Here is a 20,126-nt window from a genome sequence, read left to right as displayed (position 1 = left end):
TTCTACCTTCTAACAGATCAACACCTGCTCCCAGCTTGGTGTCATCTGCAAATTTACTGATGATGGACTCAATCCCCTCATCCAGATCATCAATAAAGATATTGAACAGGATGGGGCCCAGCACTGATCCCTGGGGGACACCACTAGTGACAGGCTGCCAGCTGGATGTGGCACCATTCACCACCACTCTCTGGGCTCGGCCCTCCAGCCAGTTCCTAACCCAGCGCAGAGTGCTGCTGTCCAAGCCACAAGCTGCCAGCTTGGGCCAAGAGTTTGCTGTGGGGGACAGTGTCAAAGGCCTTGCTGAAGTCCAGGTAGACTACATCCACAGCCTTTCCCACGTCCACCAGGCTGGTCACCTGATCATAGAAGGAGATCAGGTTGGTGAGGCAGGACCTGCCCTTCCTAAATCCATGTTGGCTGGGCCTGATTCCTTGGCTATCCTTCAGGTAGCCAGTGATTGCCCCCAAGACAATCTGCTCCATGATTTTCCCTGGCACTGAGGTCAGGCTGACAGGCCTGTAGTTCCCAGGTTCTTCTGTTCGTCCCTTCTTGTGGATGGGTGTCACATTGGCCAGTTTCCAGTCTTCTGGGACCTCTCCAGTGAGCCAGGACTGGTGGAAAATGATGGAGAGAGGCTTGGCCAGCTCATCTGCCAGCTCTTTCAGCACCCTAGGATGAATCCCATCAGGTCCCATGGACTTGTGAATATCCAAGTGACTCAACAAGTCTCGAACTAATTCCACATGGATTTCAGGAGTACAACACTGCTCCTTGACCCCATCAACCAGCTCAGGAGGCCAGTTATCCTGAAGTCCTCCTGCCTTACTGTTGAAAATGGAGGCAAAGAAGGTATTTAGAATCTCAGCCTTCTCCTCATCCTTAGTTACAATGTTACCCTCCACGTCCAATAAAGAGTGGAGGCTCCTCTTGCCCCTCTTTTTAGCATTAATATATTTATAAAAATGCTTTTTGTTGTCTTTCACAGAAGCGGCCAGTTTAATTTCTAACTGTGCTTTTGCCTCTCTAATTTTTCTTCTACATGATCTAACAACATCCTTAAACATATCACTAGTTGCCTCCCCCCCTTTCCAAAGGCGATAAACCCTCTTTTTTTCCCTTAAATCCTTCAGGAGCTCCTTGCTCATCCAGGCCGGTCGTCTTCCCCGCCGGCTCGTCTTACAGCATGTGGGAACTGCCAGTTCCTGTGCCTTTAGGAGCTCCTGTTTGAAGTAGGTCCAACCATCCTGGACCCCTTTCTTCTTAAGGGCCTGTTACCCAGGGAACTTTCCCAATAAGTTGCCTGAACAACCTGAAGTTTGCCCTCCGGAAGTCCAAAGTGAGGGTTCTGTTACTGCTCCTCCCTATTTCCCTGCATATTGAAAACTCCACTATCTCATGGTCGCTGCACCCTAGACAGCCTCCAACCATCACATCTCCTACCAGCCCTTCTCTATTTGAGAACAGCAGATCAAGCAGAGCCTTGCCCCTGGTAGGTTCACCTAAGAGCTGCATCAGGAAGTTGTCATCCATACACTCTAGGAACCTTCTGGACTGTCTCCTCTCTGCTGAATTAAGTTCCCAGCAGATGTCTGGTAGGTTAAAGTCCCCCACAAGGACAAGGTCTGATGATCTTGAGACAGCTTCCAGCTGCTTATAGAATATCTCATCGGCCTCCTCGTCCTGGTTGGGTGGTCTATAACAGACTCCAACCAGGATGTCAGTTTTGTGTGGCCTCCCTCTGATTTTAACCCATAAGCATTCAATCCTTTCATCTGCAACCTCGAGTTCTGAGGCATCAAAAGATTCCCTAATATACAGGGCCACCCCTCCTCCTCCTCTTCTCCCTTGCCTGTCTCTCCTAAAGAGCTTATAACCCCCCAGTGCAGTACTCCAATTGTGAGAATCGTCCCACCACGTTTCTGTAATGGCAACTAAATCATAGTCTTCCTGGTGAACCAAGAGTTCCAGTTCCTCTTGTTTGTTGCCCATACTGCATGCATTGGTGTACATGCACTTCAGCTGGGCTGCTGATTTCACCAGTTTGTGTGGTCCTCCCTCCTTTCCAGGGAGACTGGTTTCCACACCCACCCCCTTCAGACCTAGTTTAAAGCCCTCCCAATGAGTCCTGCCAAGCCCAGTGCCAGCACCCTCTTACCCTTTCTAGATAAATTCAACCCATCTAGGTCCAGCAGGTCAGGTGCAGTAAGAGTTGCCCCGTGATCAAAGAAGCCAAAATTCCGCTGCTGGCACCATCTCCTAAGCCAACTGTTGATGGTGTGGGTTTTCCTGTTCCTCTCAGTGTACACCACTGCTGCTGAGGGAACTGAGCAGAACACCACTTGAGCTCCTGCCCCGTCAATTGATTTCCCAAGGGCCTTAATTTCCTTTTTAATCTTCCTGGTGCTGCTCTTTTCAATTTCTTCACTTCCAGCCTGGATTACCAGCAATGGGTAATAGTCAGAGGGCTGGATTAGTTTAGGTAACCTCTGGGTGATGTCCCTTCACCCGGGCCCCAGGTAGGCAGCACACCTCCCTATGGGATGGGTCGGGACGACATATGGGTCCCTCTGTTCCCCTCAAGAGAGAGTCTCCAATAACTATAGCCTTTCTCTTTTTCTTTGTAGCACTGGTCCTTAAGGTTTGGGGGGGCTGCTTCGTCTTTGGCATCTCCTTGATCGGTTCCTCTGCAATCCTCTCATCCACATTGCCCTCAGCCTGCAGAGTCTCATAGTTATTGCTCAAGGGCAGCGGGGGAGGGGAAGAGGGTCGGGGTGCATTCCCTTTGCTTCCCCTGACAGGGACCTGTATCCACCCTCCACTGCTCCCCTCAACTGGAGAGGGTTTCAAAGCCTGTTCCCACATATCCAACTCCCTTTCACATTCTCGTATGGTCCTGAGCCTTGCTACTTCTGCTTTCAGCTCAGCCACTTCATCCTTCAGCTCAGCTACCAAATTTATGAGACAATTCACCTGGTCACACCTGACACAGGTGTCTCCTTCACCCTCCACACCAAGTGCCAGGCTCGAGCACTCACTGCAGCCAGAAGCCTGAACACCAGCATGCTTGCAGAGAAACTCAGTCTGAGAACCTACTGCATGTTTAACACCCTTTGTCTGAGTTGCTACCATGGTAGGTACCTGCAGACAAGAGATCTTAAGATCAGAGATTTTATTGAGGGTTGTTTTTTTGTTGTTGTTGTTTTTTTTTTCCCCTGTACCCTGTCAGCTGACCTGGCACGTGCAACCAGGCAAGAAGCCTATAGCTCACCAGCCAAAATGACGTTGCGCACTCAGCCCCGCCGGGTTTTAAACATTCCCGCGGCTGACATCACAATCCCGAGCAGGCACGCGAGAGGACGACCGCTGGTTGTCGCTCTCTGCCAGGGTCCTTCCGCCCCGCAAACCCCAAAAAGAAACGAAAGAGAGAGAACCCAAAGCAGGCACAGCGGACCCGGTGTCGATCCTGATCAGCTCACCAGCCAAAATGGGGTTGGACTGGATGAGCTTTGGAGGTCCCTTCCAACCCAGACTGTTCTATGGTTCTGTGATAATTTCAGTTGACTCTCTTGGTGCTTCCACACTGCTGGGGAGATAAGGTCCTGTCTTTTCTGATCTAGGTTAATTATACTATGGCCTTTGGCAGTTATTTTTTTAACTCTTTATGCCTGCCTGCTAGCTTTGATAATTTTTTTGGAAAGGAGAAATAACATTGTACCCAGTCCTGGAAGGGCAGATTTAAGGAGGCAGGTTAGAGCTGCCCATCTTGGAAACACTCTTGGATTTTTAATGCCTAGATGATATGAAACATGTTCAGAAGAAACTGGTTATCTCTAAAGCTGTCAGATGCAGATCCTCCTCATTACAGCATCTCTCCCAGGGAAGGGAGCACTAAGGAGCCACATTGATAGTTCCTTGTTTCTGGGAAACATCTTGTGGAGGGTTGAAACTGCCTCCCAACATCAAATTGCCAGACCAGCTCAGCTGGAAGCAAATGAAGCTAAACTTACAAGGAAAACTATAGTCTGGAAATACAGAATGCAATGAGTAGGTACAAAACATAGAATCATAGAATCAACCAGGTTGGAAGAGACCTCCAAGATCATTAAGTCCAACCTGTCACCCAGCCCTATCCAATCAACCAGACCATGGCACTAAGGGCCTCATCCAGGCTTTTCTTGAACATCTCCAGGGACAGCAACTCCACCACCTCCCTGGGCAGCACATTCCAATGGCAAATCTCTCTCTCTGTGAAGAACTTCCTCCTAATATCCAGCCTAGACCTCCCCTGGCACAACTTGAGACTGTGTCCCCTCCTTCTGCTGCTGGTTGCCTGGGAGAAGAGACCAACCCCCACCTGGCTACTGTGATAGGAGGTGCTCTAATGCCAGCAGACAGCTCTATTCCCTTGCCCTTCCCTCTGCCTTGAGTCACTTTCAGGGATGTGATGCATAAAATGCTGTAATTGATGTCAGCACAACAGGTACTTAGAATCATAGAATGGTCCAGGCTGGAAGGAACCTCCAGCCTGTCCTCATAGCAGAGCTGCTCCAACCCCCTGCTCTGCTTTTGTGATCAGGTTACCACCTGGTGAATGCAGGGCAGGCTGTGGATGTAGTCTGCCTGGACTTCAGCAAAACCTTTGACACTGTCTGCCACAAGAAGCTCCTGGCAAAGATGGCAGCTCGTGGTTTGGACAGATTCACTCTGAAATGGGTCAAGAACTGGCAGAGAGTGGTGGTGAATGGTGCCACTGCCAGCTGGCAGCCAGTCATTAGTGGTGTCCCCCAGGGATCAGTGCTGGGCCCCATCCTGTTCAATATCTTTACTGATGATCTGGATGAGGGGATTGAGTCCATCATCAGTCAGTTTGCAGATGGCACCAAGTTAGGAGCAGGTGTTGATCTATTGGAGGGTAGGAAGGCCCTGCAGAGGGACCTTGACAGGCTGGATGGGTGGGCAGAGGCTAAGTGCAAGGTTCTACACTTTGGCCACAACAACCGCAAGCAGCACTACAGTCTGGGGGCAGAGTGTCTGGAGAGCAGCCAGGCAGAGAGGGACCTGAGGGTGCTGGTTGATAGTAGCTGAACATGAGCCAGCAGTGTGCCCAGGTGGCCAGAGAGCCAATGGCATCCTGGCCTGGATCAGGAATAGTGTAGCCAGCAGGACAAGGGAGGTTATTCTTCCCCTGTACTCAGCTCTGGTCAGGCCACACCTTGAGTATTGTGTCCAGTTCTGGGCTCCTCAATTCAAGAGAGATGTTGAGGTACTGGAAGGTGTCCAGAGAAGGGCAACGAAGCTGGGGAGGGGTCTGGAGCACAGCCCTGTGAGGAGAGGCTGAGGGAGCTGGGGGTGTTTAGCCTGGAGAAGAGGAGGCTCAGGGCAGACCTCATTGTTGTCTACAACTACCTGAAGGGAGGTTGTAGGCAGGTGGGGGTTGGTCTCTTCTCCCAGGCAACCAGCAGCAGAACAAGAGGACAGAGTCTCAAGCTGTGCCAGGGGAGGTCTAGGCTGGATGTTAGGAGGAAGTTCTTCACAGAGAGAGATTTGCCATTGGGATTTGCTGCCCAGGGAGGTGGTGGAGTTGCCATCACTGGAGATGTTCAAGAGAAGCCTGGATGAGGCACTTAGTGCCATGGTCTGGTTGATTGCTTAGGCCTGGGTGATAGGTTGGACTGGATGATCTTGGAGGTCTCTTCCAACCTGGCTGATTCCATGATTCTATGATTTGATGATTCCATGATTCTATGATTTGATGATTCTGTGATTCTATGATTTGATGATTCTGTGATTCTATGATTATCTTTGTGGCCCTCCTCCAGACCCTCTCCATCAAGTCCATGTCCTTCCTATACTTCCAGGTTTTCAAAAGTCAGCATTCAGCTTCTCTCCTCTTTGTGGCAATAAGAGCTGCAGGTACACTGCCATTTTCAACAGCCACAAGCTCCCAGCTGCATGGATTGTTTTCATGTGGTCCAACTGTCTGGTGTTGTGGCCAGTGATCTGCACACACCCAAAGCACAGGCTGAACAGGGAGGAAAGGCAACATCAGGAGAAGGAGAGGAATCAGACCAGTTCTGAGGTGACATCATTCATATTGATAAAGATGTGCAGGGTGAGTGCTCAGAGGCTGGAGCCAGGCTCTGCTGGGTGATGCCCAATGCCAGCACAAGGGGCAGTGGTGGAAGTTGAGGCATAGGAAGTTCCATGGAAACAGGAGGAAAAAGTTTTTCCCTGTGAGGGTGACAGAGCCCTGGAACAGGCTGCCCAGGGGGGTTGTGGAGTTTCCCTCTCTGGAGATATTCAAGACCTGCCTGGCTGTGTTCCTGTGTGATCTGCTCTAGGTGCTCCTGCTCTGGCAGGGAGGTTGGACTGATGAGCTTTTGAGGTCCCTTCCAGCCCCTCACATTCTGTGACTCTGTGATTTTCAACACATCTTTTCTGGTCAAAGGCAATACCCAGCTAACAATAACAGCTTCACCCTTCACCCTTCACGAGCCCCCTGCTTAGCAGGATTTTCTGCTTTCCCTTGGGTAGAAGTACAAAGATGTGGAGCCAACTCTGAAGATCAAAGAGGTGGATGGCTTGGAACTGGTGAAGAAGTTCTCCGAGCAGATGGAGAGCATGCTCCGCAGGAAGGTGGAAGCTGTTGAGGTATGAGCACGCCGGGGCCATGAGAAGGAAGTCCCTCTTCTGTCAGTCTCAGAGCATAAGCCTCCTGTCTGCACCAGGAGTTCATGGACACAGAGGTTGTGTGAGGACTTCCTTCTCCAACCAAATGCTGCTGGCTGCTCAGTCTGAGCTTTAAGTAGACACTGGTGGGAGGATGTGGGAGTTCAGACATGGGAATGCTGGCTTCTCCTGCAGCTCAGAGTAGGAAATAAGATAAAAATAAAGTCTAGGAAGAAATATGAGGGAAAGAAGACTCTTTGGGGGAGAAAAGAGCTGTTTAAAGAGGAAAAAAACCTCACAAGTGAAAAGGAAGTTCATCCTTGCATATTGCACCCTGACCTTTGAAGACTAGTAGCTTGTTTCAACTGTGTCTGTGGCTTAAGGGAGCCCCCTGAGCAGGAGTTGCAAGGAAGGTGTTTGATTTCCAGCTGTGTACACAGGGAAGTGTGGAGGGGGTGGCAAGACATATTTAGCTGTTGTGTGTTGGAGATCAGAGCAGGTAATCACTGTGCCCCCCCGCCTTACTTCTTGCATCTAAGGCTCCACCACAGTCCCTTATATTTATCCACTATGAAAAGCATATTTCTGCAGTCACAGAGCCTTGACTGTTTAAGGGAGTCTGACATGGAAAAGTCATCCAGAAACACATCATCTGAAGCTTAAAGGGCAAGGTGAGCACATTTAGACCCAGAGCTTTGGCCCAGAGCATCACATTCCTGGCCAGATTTTTCCAGCGTTTGGATTGCCTTATCCTTTGTGAATGAGCAAAAAGGACTTTTGCTGAGACTGTTGCTGATTGTGCAGTTCTGGAAACATGTCTGTGTTTGGCTGGATTCCTTCCCAGTCTGTACCAGTTAAGAATTAGTGCCCATAAGCATCATACTGGAGAACAGTCATTTATTATATTGCCTTCCATAAATGGTAAGAGCTTATAAATGGCCTCAGCACCACTGAGCCCTTTATGAAATCAAGTCATGGTCTTTGCCTCAGTTACAATACCAGGCTGAGGCTTCCACATTGCCTTTTCCTTTTGACACCATACTGACATCAGGCTGGGTTTCAAGTGCCTTTTCCATGGCTTTTTGGAAAGGGTTCATGGAAAATGAAATAAAATCTCTGGCTGCTGTTTCTCTAAATGGACATGTTTCTGTTTGTCTATGTCCTGTGGTACCTGAGATTGCTCAGGGGGTTAGCAGGGACTCTGGAGTAAGTGGGTGTGAATATACTTGGCAATAAATAGCTGTGAATAGGATTTCCAAGCTGTAAAGTTGCAGCACATAATGACAAGTCAGCAGAAAGGGAAGGGAAGAGGGAGATCTATGGCTCCATGACTCTGTGTTGTAGTGAAGGAGGAAGTTGTGTGTCTTTTTGCTAACTACCTGAAGGGCTGATACAGCTGGAAGAGCTTCTGGAGGGCTTTCCACAGCAGCCTCTCACCTTTCTTTCTGTGTGCTTGCATTAGAGGTTGGTGGAAGCAGCAGAGGATGCAGACCTGAACCACGAGTACAACTCCTCACTGGAGGTAGGTTCATCCTGGGCAGCAACCACACCTCCAGAGAAACTGACCAAACTGGTCACCACCCAGTCACCACGGGTTCCAGGACAGGTTAAGAGTTTCCTTGACTTCTTGTCTAGAAACAGTAAGAGATTCCCTTGGCAGATGTCAAAGCTTATAACACCAAGGGAATTAGGAACTGGCAGGAGGGGAGGGATTTGGGAAGACATTCAGTTGTGGTATATTTCCTGAACACCAACATTGCCATAGTGTGACAACTTGGTGCACATCAGCTGGGGATCTGATCAATGTCTATCAATAGTTGAGGGGTAGGTGTCAAGGGGAGGGGGCCAGGCTCCTTTGGGTGGTGCACAGTGATAAGACAAGGACCAATGGATACAAACTTGAACAAAGAAGGTTTCAGCTCAATATGAGGAGAAACTTCTTTACAGTGTGAGTGACAGAGCCCTGGAGCAGGCTGCCCAGGGGGGTGGTGGAGTCTCCTTCTCTGGGGGCTTTCCAACCTCACATGGATGCATTCCTGTGCAGACTGTCCTGGGTGACCCTGCTCTGGCAGGGGGTTTGGACTGGATGATCTCTTGAGGTCCATTCCAACCTCTGATACACTGTGACACTGTGAGACTGGTGCTCTCTTGGGTACTTGACTGGAAAAGGAGCTAAAACTGGTGCATGAGCCGTGAGGTGGATGCTGTTACAACTACCCACAGAAGACCATTAATGCCAGTGAGCTGAGTTTCTCACCATCTTCCTCAACAGCTCAGATCGTCTTTTCTCTCTCCTGAAGGCATCACTTGTCAGGACTTCCTGTTAAGTGAAAGTTTGGTGCTGCCTAAGCAATTTGGATAATTGGCTCTCTGTTAATAACTGTTTGAAACAAGCTGAGGGATTATTGCTGGTGAAGGGAGTGAAAACTGATGAGGGAAGTCCATTGTCCACAGCAGAAGCATGGAGTGCTTAGCAGAAGTACAGCCTTCCTCTGCCAGCATACCTCCCCACCCTGGGAAAGGGTAGGAACAAAACTGCTTCTTGAAATCAAGCTAGGTACTGACTTCACCTCTCCTGCCTGCCTAAAGATTGTTTAAGAATCACTCTACAGTCATGCTGGTCTGAGGCAATCCCAGGCACTGATACAGGCTGGGCAGGGACTGGCTGGAGAGCAGCCCTGAAGAAAAGGCCTTGGGGGTGCTGGGGGATGAGAAGCTCAACAGGAGCCAGCAGTGAGCACTTGCAGCCCAGAGAGCCAAGCAGAGCCTGGGCTGCAGCAAGAGAAGTGTGGCCAGCAGGGCCAGGGAGGTGATTCTGCCCCTCTACTCCACTCTGCTGAGACCCCACCTGGAGCTCTGTGTTACAGGAAAGATCTGGAGGTGCTGGAAGGTGTCCAGAGAAGGGCCACGAGGATGAGCAGAGGGCTGGAGCTGCTCTGCTATGAGGACAGACTGAGAGAGTTGGGATTGTTCAGTCTGGAGAAGAGAAGGCTCCAAGGAGATCTTCTTGTGGCCTTCCAGTATCTGAAGAGGGCTACAAGAAAGCTGGGGAGGGACTTTTGAGGGTGTTGGATAGTGATGGGACTGGGGGGAATGGATCCAAGCTAGAGGAGGGGAGATGTAGATTAGACATTGGGAAGAAGTTCTTCCCCATGAGGGTGGTGAGACACTGGAATAGGTTGCCCAGGGAGGTGGTGGAAGCCTCATCCCTGGAGGTTTTTGCAGCCAGGCTGGCTGAGGCTCTGAGCAACCTGCTGTAGTGTGAGGTGCCTGGCCATGGCAGGGGGGTTGGAACTGGATGATCCTTGAGGTCCCTTCCAACCCTGACAGTTCTGTGACTGTTCTGTGAAACATCGCCCAGTGATAGGACAAGGAATGATGAGCACAAGCTGGAGGTTCCACTTCAACATGAGGAGAAATTTCTTTGGTGTGAGGGTGCTGGAGCCCTGGAGCAGGTTGCCCAGAGAGGTTGTGGAGTCTCCTTCTGTGGAGAGACTCCAAGCTCCCCTGGACATTGTGATTCTGGGCAAGCTGCTGTGGGTGCCCTGCTTTAGCAGGGGGGTTGGGATCTCTAGAGGTCCCTTCTAATCCCTACCATTCTGTAATTCTGTAGTGGGTCACCCTTCCCAGTCAGGATCATGCCTCTAGTCACACAGACAATTTGTCCTGTTAGTGCTTGAACACAAACCCTGAGCTAACCTCTGTCCTCAGACAAAGTCAGCAAAAACACCTGAAAAATTTCTGTTATCTAAGGGTGAAGAGTGTCCTGAAGATACTAAAGGGACTGTAGATACTAAATCTCCCTTCACAGGGAGGAAACTGTGTTTGAGCACCTTTGCTCCATCCTTAGCTATTGATGAGTGCCTGCTGCTTGGAGTGACAGTGAGGAGCTAAGCCTGGCAGGGAGCTAACTCTGGGAAATATCAGCTGTAGAGATAGGGCAAGAGAGGTCAGCAGTGGCATGCCCTGTAGCAAACCTGGGAGTCAGACCCAGTGAGCAAACCTGGGAGCCAAACCCAGACTCCACCTCTCTAGCTAGTCACTCACACACCTGTGAGGGACCACAGGAGTCTGCCACTGTGCCCCTTCACTCTCAGGTGGCTCTTCTGCTGCCAGTTATGACCACACTTTCAGACAGGTGGGCACCTGGCAGTAAGAAACTGGGCAGAAATCCCCATTCAGACAGCTTGAACCCTTTTAATTGGCAATGGCTCTTGTTTGTTGCCCATCTTCATCCTATCTGTAGCCCAATTTATCTTTTCTTTTTTTTTCATGTTTTAAAGAGTGTTGGTTTTTTTTCCCAGGCAGCACTGGTTCTAGTCTGTCTTCCTGTCTCTTGTTGCCTTTCTCTTTTCCACTGCCTTCATCAACAGTTTGATTACTACAACTCTCTCCTGATTAATGAGAAAGATGAAAATGACAATTATGTGGAGCTGGGAGATGAATTCATTTTGGAGCCAAATGAGCATTTCAACAACCTGCTGGTGAACACAACCTACAGTGACATCCAGCTCCCCACCAATGTCTACAACAAAGGTAATGGCCTCTGCTTTCTCACCAGGTTGCTGTGGAAACTGGCAATAGTAATACTGAAGGAAAGGATGGGAATAGGAAACCACAGCTGAGAGAGCACAGGAGTGGAAAAGTGCTGTGCCAAGGGCTTAGCTATAATCTGCTCTTGGAAGACCTCTGGTGCTGGACAGTTCTTCAGCTTAGTATAGTCTTCCTCTACCCAAATAAAGACACTGTGAAGCCAACTGTGACGTGAATTTATTGGCAATTGTTGCTCTGTATGAAGCATCAGATCCATGAAGATCTTTAGGTGTCAAGGAGCTCATTGATTTCAGCTGACAATCAGCCTCCAAGTCTGTCTGTGTTACGAGGGACACCACAGGGAGACTCTTAATTCCCAGTGAACATGCTGCAGAGGCCTGGGGGTAATTCACAGCTGCTACTGGGACTTGAGTGTTCTGGGCTGTTGTCCATTCTCAGCAAGCCTTTGGCACTTTGGCAGCTGCAGGAGCCTAAGGAGGCACCAAGGCTCACATGGCCTTACCCATGCCTGGACTGTGTCCTCTCTACCTGTACATCCACACCACTCCTGGTGCATCTCCAGGCTGTCAGCACCATGCTGAATCTGCAGGCTGACACACCAGGGGTAGATTGTCCTAAAGTCACTGCTCTCTTTTTGGCCAGCACTCTAAGATGCCTGAACTGACTCCTTTCCTGCCTCCCCATCAGCTCTTCACCTTGCAAGGGGAACTCTATGTTTTGGAATGGAAAAAAAAAAACCAAACTGTCCTTATTTTTCTCACTGATTTTACAGTCTTCCTGGAGCAGCTGGGGCAAGCACTAGTGTCTGTGCTTACAACTGCTGTGTTAGTTAGGGGGAGTTATATTTCCCTTCTGATTTTAAATTAATGTCATTGTGTCGGTGTGAGCTGAAATTCCCCCCCCACCGACAATACCCAGGCTAGCTCAGTCTGGAAGCAAATGAAAGCTGTATTTACAAGCAAAGTCTAAAATCTACAATGAAATGCAATGAATATGTACAAATATACAAAATTCACGACATTCACAAATATATACAATCAACAGAAAAGCACAACTGATCTCCCTTTGCTTCCCCCCAAGGGGACCCTCCCAAAGGGGCCTCTCTCTCTCCCAGGAGCTTCCCCCCAGGCCCCCCTGGACAGAGAAGCAGAGTTAGTTAAGCAGAAAGTTGTTAACTTAGCTGCCAAGGTCAGTATGTGTTATCTTCAGCCAGAAGAGAAGAAGAAGCAGCAGCCAGACAGCCCAGCAACTGCCCCCACTGCCGAACGCAGAATGTGCAGAGTGCCTACTTTGTTTTGGGTAATAGTTCTTAAACATTTCTATCTATCCAATGGAAGTGTTTAGAACAATCGTTATTTTGCTTTCTTACACCCAATAGTGACTTATTTACATTCTTTCACTTTCTCTGTTCTGAACTTTGCAAGGAAAAATTAAAAAGACAGTTTCAAACCATCACAGCCATGCAGCTATGTTAGGTAAAGGGACTTAATTTCCCTTCTGATGCTGAATTAATCCCATCTGGTCTGACAGCCCCAGACACCAAACTGTTGCTCACAATGAAGCCACCAGCAGAGCTGTTGTGGGTAGCTCCAGCAGAGCTACAGAAAGCAGGCTGCTGCCTACAGCAAGAGGTGGCCAAATGGCTGCTGTCACAGACAGCAGGGAGGTGCTGCCCAGCGAGCTGGTGCCTTGCCTGTGCTGCTTGCCACAAACAATCAGCTGCTCTGGCTGTGGCTAAAGGATGAGCAGGAGATGGAGGAGGAGCAGGACTGCTTCCATGCCCAAAGCTCTTCCTAGGAGCACTGCCTGGCAGTACTCACTCCCTCTCTTGCAAACAGCATCAAATCTGCCTCTCCCCAGCTCTTCTGGCTGCTTTCGTGCATGACTTATTTTGCCCTCATTGCTGGGGAGGTCACAGCTCGATTTTTTCCCCCTTGCTTTGACCAAAATTGCCTTTAGTAAAGCAAATAAACAGGAAGTGCTAGGTCAAAGCCCCATCCCTTTCAGCATGAATACAGTTCATCCTGGAAAGACCAGCTTCTTACAATGTCTTATTTCTGTTGCTGCTGCTCTGCTTGGTCTCCTGGGGCAATGAGTCAACACAGACAACAAATATACACTGCCTCTTACGAGTTCTTGCAAGCCTGCAACTTCCTACTGACTCTGACAAGATCAGGGGCAAGGGAGGACAGCTCAGGCTTTGTGGAGAGAAAGGACAGGCAAAAAAGGGGGAAAAAAAGACTTGTTGGGGAGAAGAGGAGAGAGAAATGGCATGTAAATCCTAGAGCTCCTCTGCCTTGGGTAGTTACATCTGGCATAATTTTAAACACCCTTTGCAGAAATGCTGTTCCACTTCGTGGTGCATCAGGCAGTGGCCTCGTAACAGCCACACCTTCCCTTTTAGGTGGCAGCTGAGCTCTGGCTGTGCCAGTTGTGCCCAGCATGGTTCTGAATTTCCTGGGTCTCTCAGAGTTCTTCCAACCAGATGCAATGCCCAGGGCAGAAAGACTGGAAAGAGATTTGGGGGTAATAGTGCATGAGTGAGCTCAGATCACCAGTGGTGACCTGCCCTCCAGGATTCATCTGAATGATGCCTTTGATTCCCTGCCCAATATCAAAGCTTTGAACATTTCTCCTGGCTTGCCTTTGTTCCCATCTCTCTCCTCCCCTGGGGGTGGTGGGTGGCCTCCCTCTTTTGCATGCTGTCCCCATTAGCTGTTCTTTCCCCCCCCCCTCCCAGATCCTGACATCCTGAACGGTGTTTACATGTCAGAAGCCTTGAATCCCATTTTTGTGGACAACTTTGAAAGGGATCCCACCCTGACCTGGCAGTACTTTGGCAGCTCCACTGGATTCTTCAGGCTCTACCCAGGTAAAGGTGCAGAGATTGACTTCACTTTTTCAGCATAGCCTTGCAGGACAGGATCTGTGCCCTGGAAGAGCCCAAGCTGGGAAGGCTGGTGGCAGCATGGCCCCCTGAAGAGCAGTGTGGCAGGGTGCAGTGAGCAAAATATTCAGTGCATGGGCTGCTGCCACTTGTGCCTGCCCCAGGCACTGTTCCTTCAGCCTAAGGCTCTTTCTCCCACATGGAGCAGCCTCTCAGGCATGTTTGCCTTCAGCTTTAGAGGAGTCTGCTTGCAGGGGTGTGTGTGCCTCAGGCAGGCTGCCCTCCAAAGTTCTCACAAAGCACTGTGGCAGGACTTGTGAATCACAGAAAATACCTGGCTGGAAGAGACCTCCAAGCTCATCCAGCCCAACCTCTGACCCAACACTGCAGGGTCAGCACTCAACCATGTCCCTAAGCTTCAGCTCCACACACTGTGCAAACACCTCCAGGGATGGGGACTCCAGCACTGCCCTGGGCAGACCATTCCAATGGCTGAGAACCCTCTCTGGGAAGAAATATTTCCTAGCATCCAGCCTGAACCTCCCCTGCTGCAGCTTGGAACCATTTCCTCTGCTCCTGTCCCTTGCCACCAAGGGAGCTGTAGAGAGCAATGAGGTCTCCCCTCAGCCTCCTCTTCTCCAGCCTGAACACCCCCAGCTCCCTCAGCCCCTCCTCATAGCCCAGGGGCTCCAGGCCCTTCCCCAGTCTCACAGACCACTGTGGTATGGGGGCTTGCAGGGGGCTCCTTGCCTGAGGCTTCCCTGTGGTTTTTGGTGGTGGCCACAGCCTCCCTTCAGTCTCCAGGGCCACACATGGCTGAAGCAGCTGGTGAGCCTGTCTTGTTATCCCCCCGCCAGCTGTGAGTGGCACATAAGGTCACAGCACAAGAGCGAGGCCCCGTGCTTGGAGAAGCCCAGGAGATCTTCTGCAGCTGTAGCTTGGCCTGGTGGCTTCTTGGTCAGATGGCTGCATGCCCTTGTTCTGTGACCTGTCACATGTTGTGGAAGGGCAGAGCAGAGATGATTGTGAGCAGAGCCTTTGCCAGGCAATCTGGGACATGTCCTTGTCTCTACAGCTGGTTTTTTAAGCTCTCAGCCACCCATGGGGAGAAAAAGATGTTGCTGAGAACTACACTGAAGTGGCAGAAAGTTTATAGTGAGTGTAGTTGCTCCCCAGATCCAAACCCACTGTGTCTAGGTAAGTCTTAAAAATAGAAATGCAAGGCAGAGTTTCCTGAGGCCTGCTGCAGCCCATGCGGCTCTGCCTGCATTTCTGCAGCATGCTGGCTGCTGTTGCTGGCCATACTGGAATGCCCTCGCAGGGCAGCTAGGTCTCAGCAGTAGAAGTCTGGGTGCCCGGGGACCAGGGAGCAGCTGCCTGCCTGTCTGTGTGTGTTGATTGCTCCTTCTGCTGCTGTTTTCAGGAATCAAGTGGTTACCAGATGAAAATGGAGTGATCTCTTTTGACTGCAGGAATCGTGGCTGGTAAGAGTTTTGGGGAGACTTGGCCGAAGCACTGCTGTGCTGCTTCTCTCCCTCCTTCCCAAGTGACACCTTGGTGAGCTTCTGATCAGCAATCACTGCCTTATGCTGCTCCTGAAGGGTATATAACCCAAGACAACAGCAGGTTAGGAAGACCTATCACAGTCAAAGTGCCAGCTTTCCATATGGCATCTAGCACATGTCACATGGAAATCACTACCAGCATATCCTTCCTCTGCGCCATCCTCCTTAACTCCACAGCAGGAGGGACAAGGCTGTCGAGACTCCAGAGAAGGAGGATATTTACTCAGCCTGCTGAGCATGGAAATCACCACCAGCATATCCTTCCTCTGCCCTATCCTCCTTAACCCACAGCAGGAGGGACAAGGCTGCCCAGGCTCCAGAGAAGGAGGATATTTACTCAGCCTGCTGAGCATGGCTGAAGGAGGCTTTATCAGTTGTCACTCTCACCTGAGTCTTGACACCCATCTGCTGCAGGCCCAGCACTTGCCCATGTGGGCCGTGAGATGCTGGTGCTGGCAGGAGAGGCAGGTTGGCAGGAAGGGATGCAGAAGATGCCCAGCCTGACCCTGCTTGGTGGCCATGCTTGTGATGCAGGTTATGCTGTGGGAGCAGCACATCCACTGTTCCTCCTCCCCTTAGCCTCACCCTGCTCCCTTGCATTCTTCTTCACTAAAGGTACATCCAAGCAGCCACCTCTCCCAAGGACATTGTCATCATTGTGGACGTCAGTGGGAGCATGAAGGGCCTGCGGATGACCATTGCCAAGCACACCATCACCACCATTTTAGACACTCTGGGAGAAAATGACTTTGTCAATATCATTGCAGTAAGTATGGCTTGACTGCAGTGCTGAGCTGGCTTCCTCATGCCTCACACCAACACTTCAGCCCCCTTAGCAAGCTGCAGGCATCACAGCAGTGTGACACTTAGTACCTCTCTTGGGCAGGGAACTCAGCAAATTACCTTTGGGAGGTCAACTTCAGGTGGTCAGCAGAGTGGATGCTAAGTCATCTCACCTGCCTGTTTAAGGGACATCAGCTGCATCTTTTTGCTTGCTTAGGGATGTGACTGCAACAGGTAAAGTGTTGTGGAAAGAGAAGTCAGCTAATGGGACCCTGAGCTAATAGGGACCTGAGCTAATAAATCTGCCTAGCACAGCATGGTGTGTTTGAGTGCAGTAGCAGTGTAAGCCTCAAGATGATGTTTCCAAGGTAGTAAATTACCACCAAAAGCCTTTTTTAGTGCACCAGCATCCTGCAGGGCTGCAATCCAGTTCAATGTCAGCCTGCACAAGCCTGCATGGAGTGTGGTGAGGTTGCCTCAGTGTTACTCTCTGCCTTTTTAAGCCAGTATGAGGATGGGCTGTTATTCACAGAGAACCAGCCCCAGTGATGACAGAAAGCAAAACTTTACCATCATCCCTGCCAAGACCTGGGAGTTTGGTGCCAGGTTAAAGGCAAATAGCTGTTCACTTCACAGAAATCAGAGAAAACAGCTGGTTGTAAGAGACCTCCAAGCTCAGCCAGTCCAACCCTCAACCCAACACTGCAGGGTCAGCACTAAACCATGTCCCTAAGCACCAGCTCCACACTCTGTGCAAACACCTCCAGGGATGGGGACTCCAGCACTGCCCTGGGCAGACCATGCCAATGGCTGAGAACCCTCTCTGGGAAGAAATATTTCCTAGCATCCAGCCTGAACCTCCCCTGCTGCAGCTTGAAGCCATTTCCTCTAGTCCTGAATTCCCTAATTTTCAAAGCTAATTCAAGCTCCATCTCTTTTCCCAGGCTCCTTTCTATAGAAGTTTGTCAGGGTATGGTCACTGAGATAGGAAGTTCACTTTTTGTTGATAGCTTCTTATTGTTTAAGGTAGTTAGAAAATCCAGCAGTGACAGCTCTGTACAGCTGCATTGATGGAAGAATCACAGAATCAACCAGGTTGGAAAGGACCTCTGAGATCATCAGGTCCAACCTCTCACCCAACACCATCTAATCAACTAAACCATGGCACCAAGTGCCTCATCCAGTCTCTTTTTAAACACTTCCAGGAATGGTGACTCTACCACCTCCCCAGGCAGCCCATCCCAATGGCAAATCACTCTGTGTGTGAAGAATTTCTTCCTCACATCCAGCCATAACCTCCCCTGGCACAGCTTGAGACTGTGTCACCTCCTTCTGTCACTGCTTACCTGGGAGAAGAGACCAACCCCCACCTGGCTACAACCTCCCTTCAGGTAGTTGTAGAGAGCAATAAGGTCTCCCCTGAGCCTCCTCTTCTCCAGGCTAAACACCCCCAACTCCAGTGTTGGCAGAAAAATGGAGGGAAGTAATGAAGGAGCATGACAAATCATCTGTTCTTCAAAAACAACCCCAGAAAGAGCATCTAATACAAATTTCTTTCCTGTAGTCACACCAAGAACCTACTGGCTGAGTGTGATGGTTTTAAGACTGTCTTTAATTTTTCTTCTCACAAAGTTCGAGCAGAAAGGTGAAAGAATGTAAATAAATCACTGCTGGGTGGAAGAAAGCACAACACTGATTCTTCTAAACACTTCCACTGGGGAGAGAGAAATGGTTAAGAGTCAGTACTCAAAACAAAGTCAGGCAGTCAGGCAGGCTGCAGTCCATCTTCTCTCAGTCTGCCTGCTTCTTTTTCTGGCTGAAGATAACACACACACTGACCTTGACAAGCTAAGTCTAAGGAACCTCTCTATGCTTCTTGGCTTTTGCCTGCTCTGGACAGGGGGGGAGGAATAAAAGAAGCACAGCCCCCTCTCTTTTGGGGGGCCCAAGAGGGCTTGGTTGTGCTTTTCTGTTGATTGTCCACATTTGTAACTGTTGTGACTAGTGTCTGTACAGATCCATTGCATTTCATCAGAGATTGTAGTTTTGGCTGTAAATACAGCTTCATTTGCTTCCAGACTGAGCTAGCCTGGTCATGGTCGGTGTGGGAGGGGGATTCCAGCTCTCCACTGTAACACTGAGAAACATTTCATAGCCTGACCTAACCTCCTATTGATTAGCTGTGCATCAGGAGCCATGCTCTTATGAAATGTGCAGGTGAGGGTTTCCACCAGCAGGTTCTAACCTCACCTCTGTGTCAGGCTAGAAGCATAGACCCCACGAAGCACAGTTCTGTGAGGGCTGTGTGAGAGCTGAAATCCCCCTCCCACACTGACCATGACCAGGCTAGCTCAGTCTGGAAGCAAATGCAAGCTGTATTTACAAGCAAATCTACAATCTGTGATGAAATGCAATGAATATGTACAAATAGACACTATTCTCAACAGTTACAAACATGTACAATCAACAGAAAAGCACAACCAAGCTCCCTTTGCTTCCCCCAAGGGGCCTCCCCCCCAGCCAGAAGGAATCCCCCCAGATCACCCTGGCAGAAGGCAGAGAGTCAAGAAGCAGAGAGGCTGTTAGACTGAGCTTGTCATGGTCAGTGTGTTATCTTCAGCCAGAAAAGAAGCAGCAGACAGAAGCCCAGCAAGCAAGCTGAGAACTGCCCAACTCCCCAACCTTGTTTTGAGTAGAGATTCTTATACATTTCTCTCTCTCCCATGGAAGTGTTCAGAACAATCATTATTTTGCTTCCTTACACCCCACAGTGATTTATTTACATTCTTTCACTTTCTCTGCTCGAACTTTGTGAAGAAAAATTAAAAAGACAGTCTTAAAACTATCACAAGTTCCATGGCTGGGTGGTCACTTGATGTGTTACCACTCAGCCATTCAGCAGAGGCATTGTCCATTAGGCTACAAAGCCACTGGCAAGGTTCAGCTTGTGACTCCCTGTCACAAAATGTACATTTTCTGTGGTTCATATCTGACGTTTCCTGGCGGTGGTGTCTTCAAACACCGCCGTGATTTAGCCCCAAAGTACCTCTACAGGTTCTGTTCTATGGGTGTTACCTTCCACATGTGAGGACAGTCAAACCGTTCCAGCACAGGTCTAAGAGGTTCCAGCACAGCAATTCCAAGTGGAAATACAGGTGCTGTGAGCTGGGGTTTCCCACAGCGGGGGATTCCGTGGAAGATTAGCCAGGGACTCACGGCTTGCTCCTCTGCCCAGTACCTTCCCAGATGCTGTGGCTAGAATTCCAATTGCCCTTGACTCAGAGAGGGCTAAGGGCCTCTCTCCTCTCATGCCCTGTTCACAGCCTGGAGCTTGCCCTTGGCTTGGAGAGGGCTAGGGGCCCTCTCTCTTGTGTGCTCCACTGCTGGGCTGTAGCCTTTCTGTGGCTCTTCTGGGATAGAATGATTTCATAGAATCATAGAATCAACCAGGTTGGAAGAGACCTCCAAGATCATCCAATCCAACCTATCACCCAGCCCTATCCAATCAACCAGACCATGGCACTAAGTGCCTCATCCAGGCTTTTCTTGAACATCTCCAGGGACAGCAACTCCACCACCTCCCTGGGCAGCACATTCCAATGGCAAATCTCTCTCTCTGTGAAGAACTTCCTCCTAATATCCAGCCTAGACCTCCCCTGGCACAA

The 20,126-nt window shown here is 49.9% G+C and overlaps 1 protein-coding gene across 1 annotated transcript in view; it reads left to right on the top strand.

Moving 5' to 3' along the window:
* Window positions 1-20,126, top strand: part of CACNA2D4 (calcium voltage-gated channel auxiliary subunit alpha2delta 4) — a 205,158-nt gene that overhangs the window by 20,196 nt on the left and 164,836 nt on the right. The window contains exons 3-8 of the mRNA XM_054386414.1: window positions 6,538-6,654; window positions 8,135-8,194; window positions 11,046-11,208; window positions 13,967-14,098; window positions 15,537-15,597; window positions 16,294-16,444. Coding sequence (XP_054242389.1) covers window positions 6,538-6,654; window positions 8,135-8,194; window positions 11,046-11,208; window positions 13,967-14,098; window positions 15,537-15,597; window positions 16,294-16,444 — 684 coding nt within the window. The remainder of the gene's footprint in view (window positions 1-6,537; window positions 6,655-8,134; window positions 8,195-11,045; window positions 11,209-13,966; window positions 14,099-15,536; window positions 15,598-16,293; window positions 16,445-20,126) is intronic.

This window comes from Indicator indicator, chromosome 14 (assembly GCF_027791375.1).
Source record: "Indicator indicator isolate 239-I01 chromosome 14, UM_Iind_1.1, whole genome shotgun sequence".
NCBI lineage: Eukaryota > Metazoa > Chordata > Aves > Piciformes > Indicatoridae > Indicator > Indicator indicator.
This window is presented reverse-complemented; position numbering and strand designations above follow the sequence as displayed.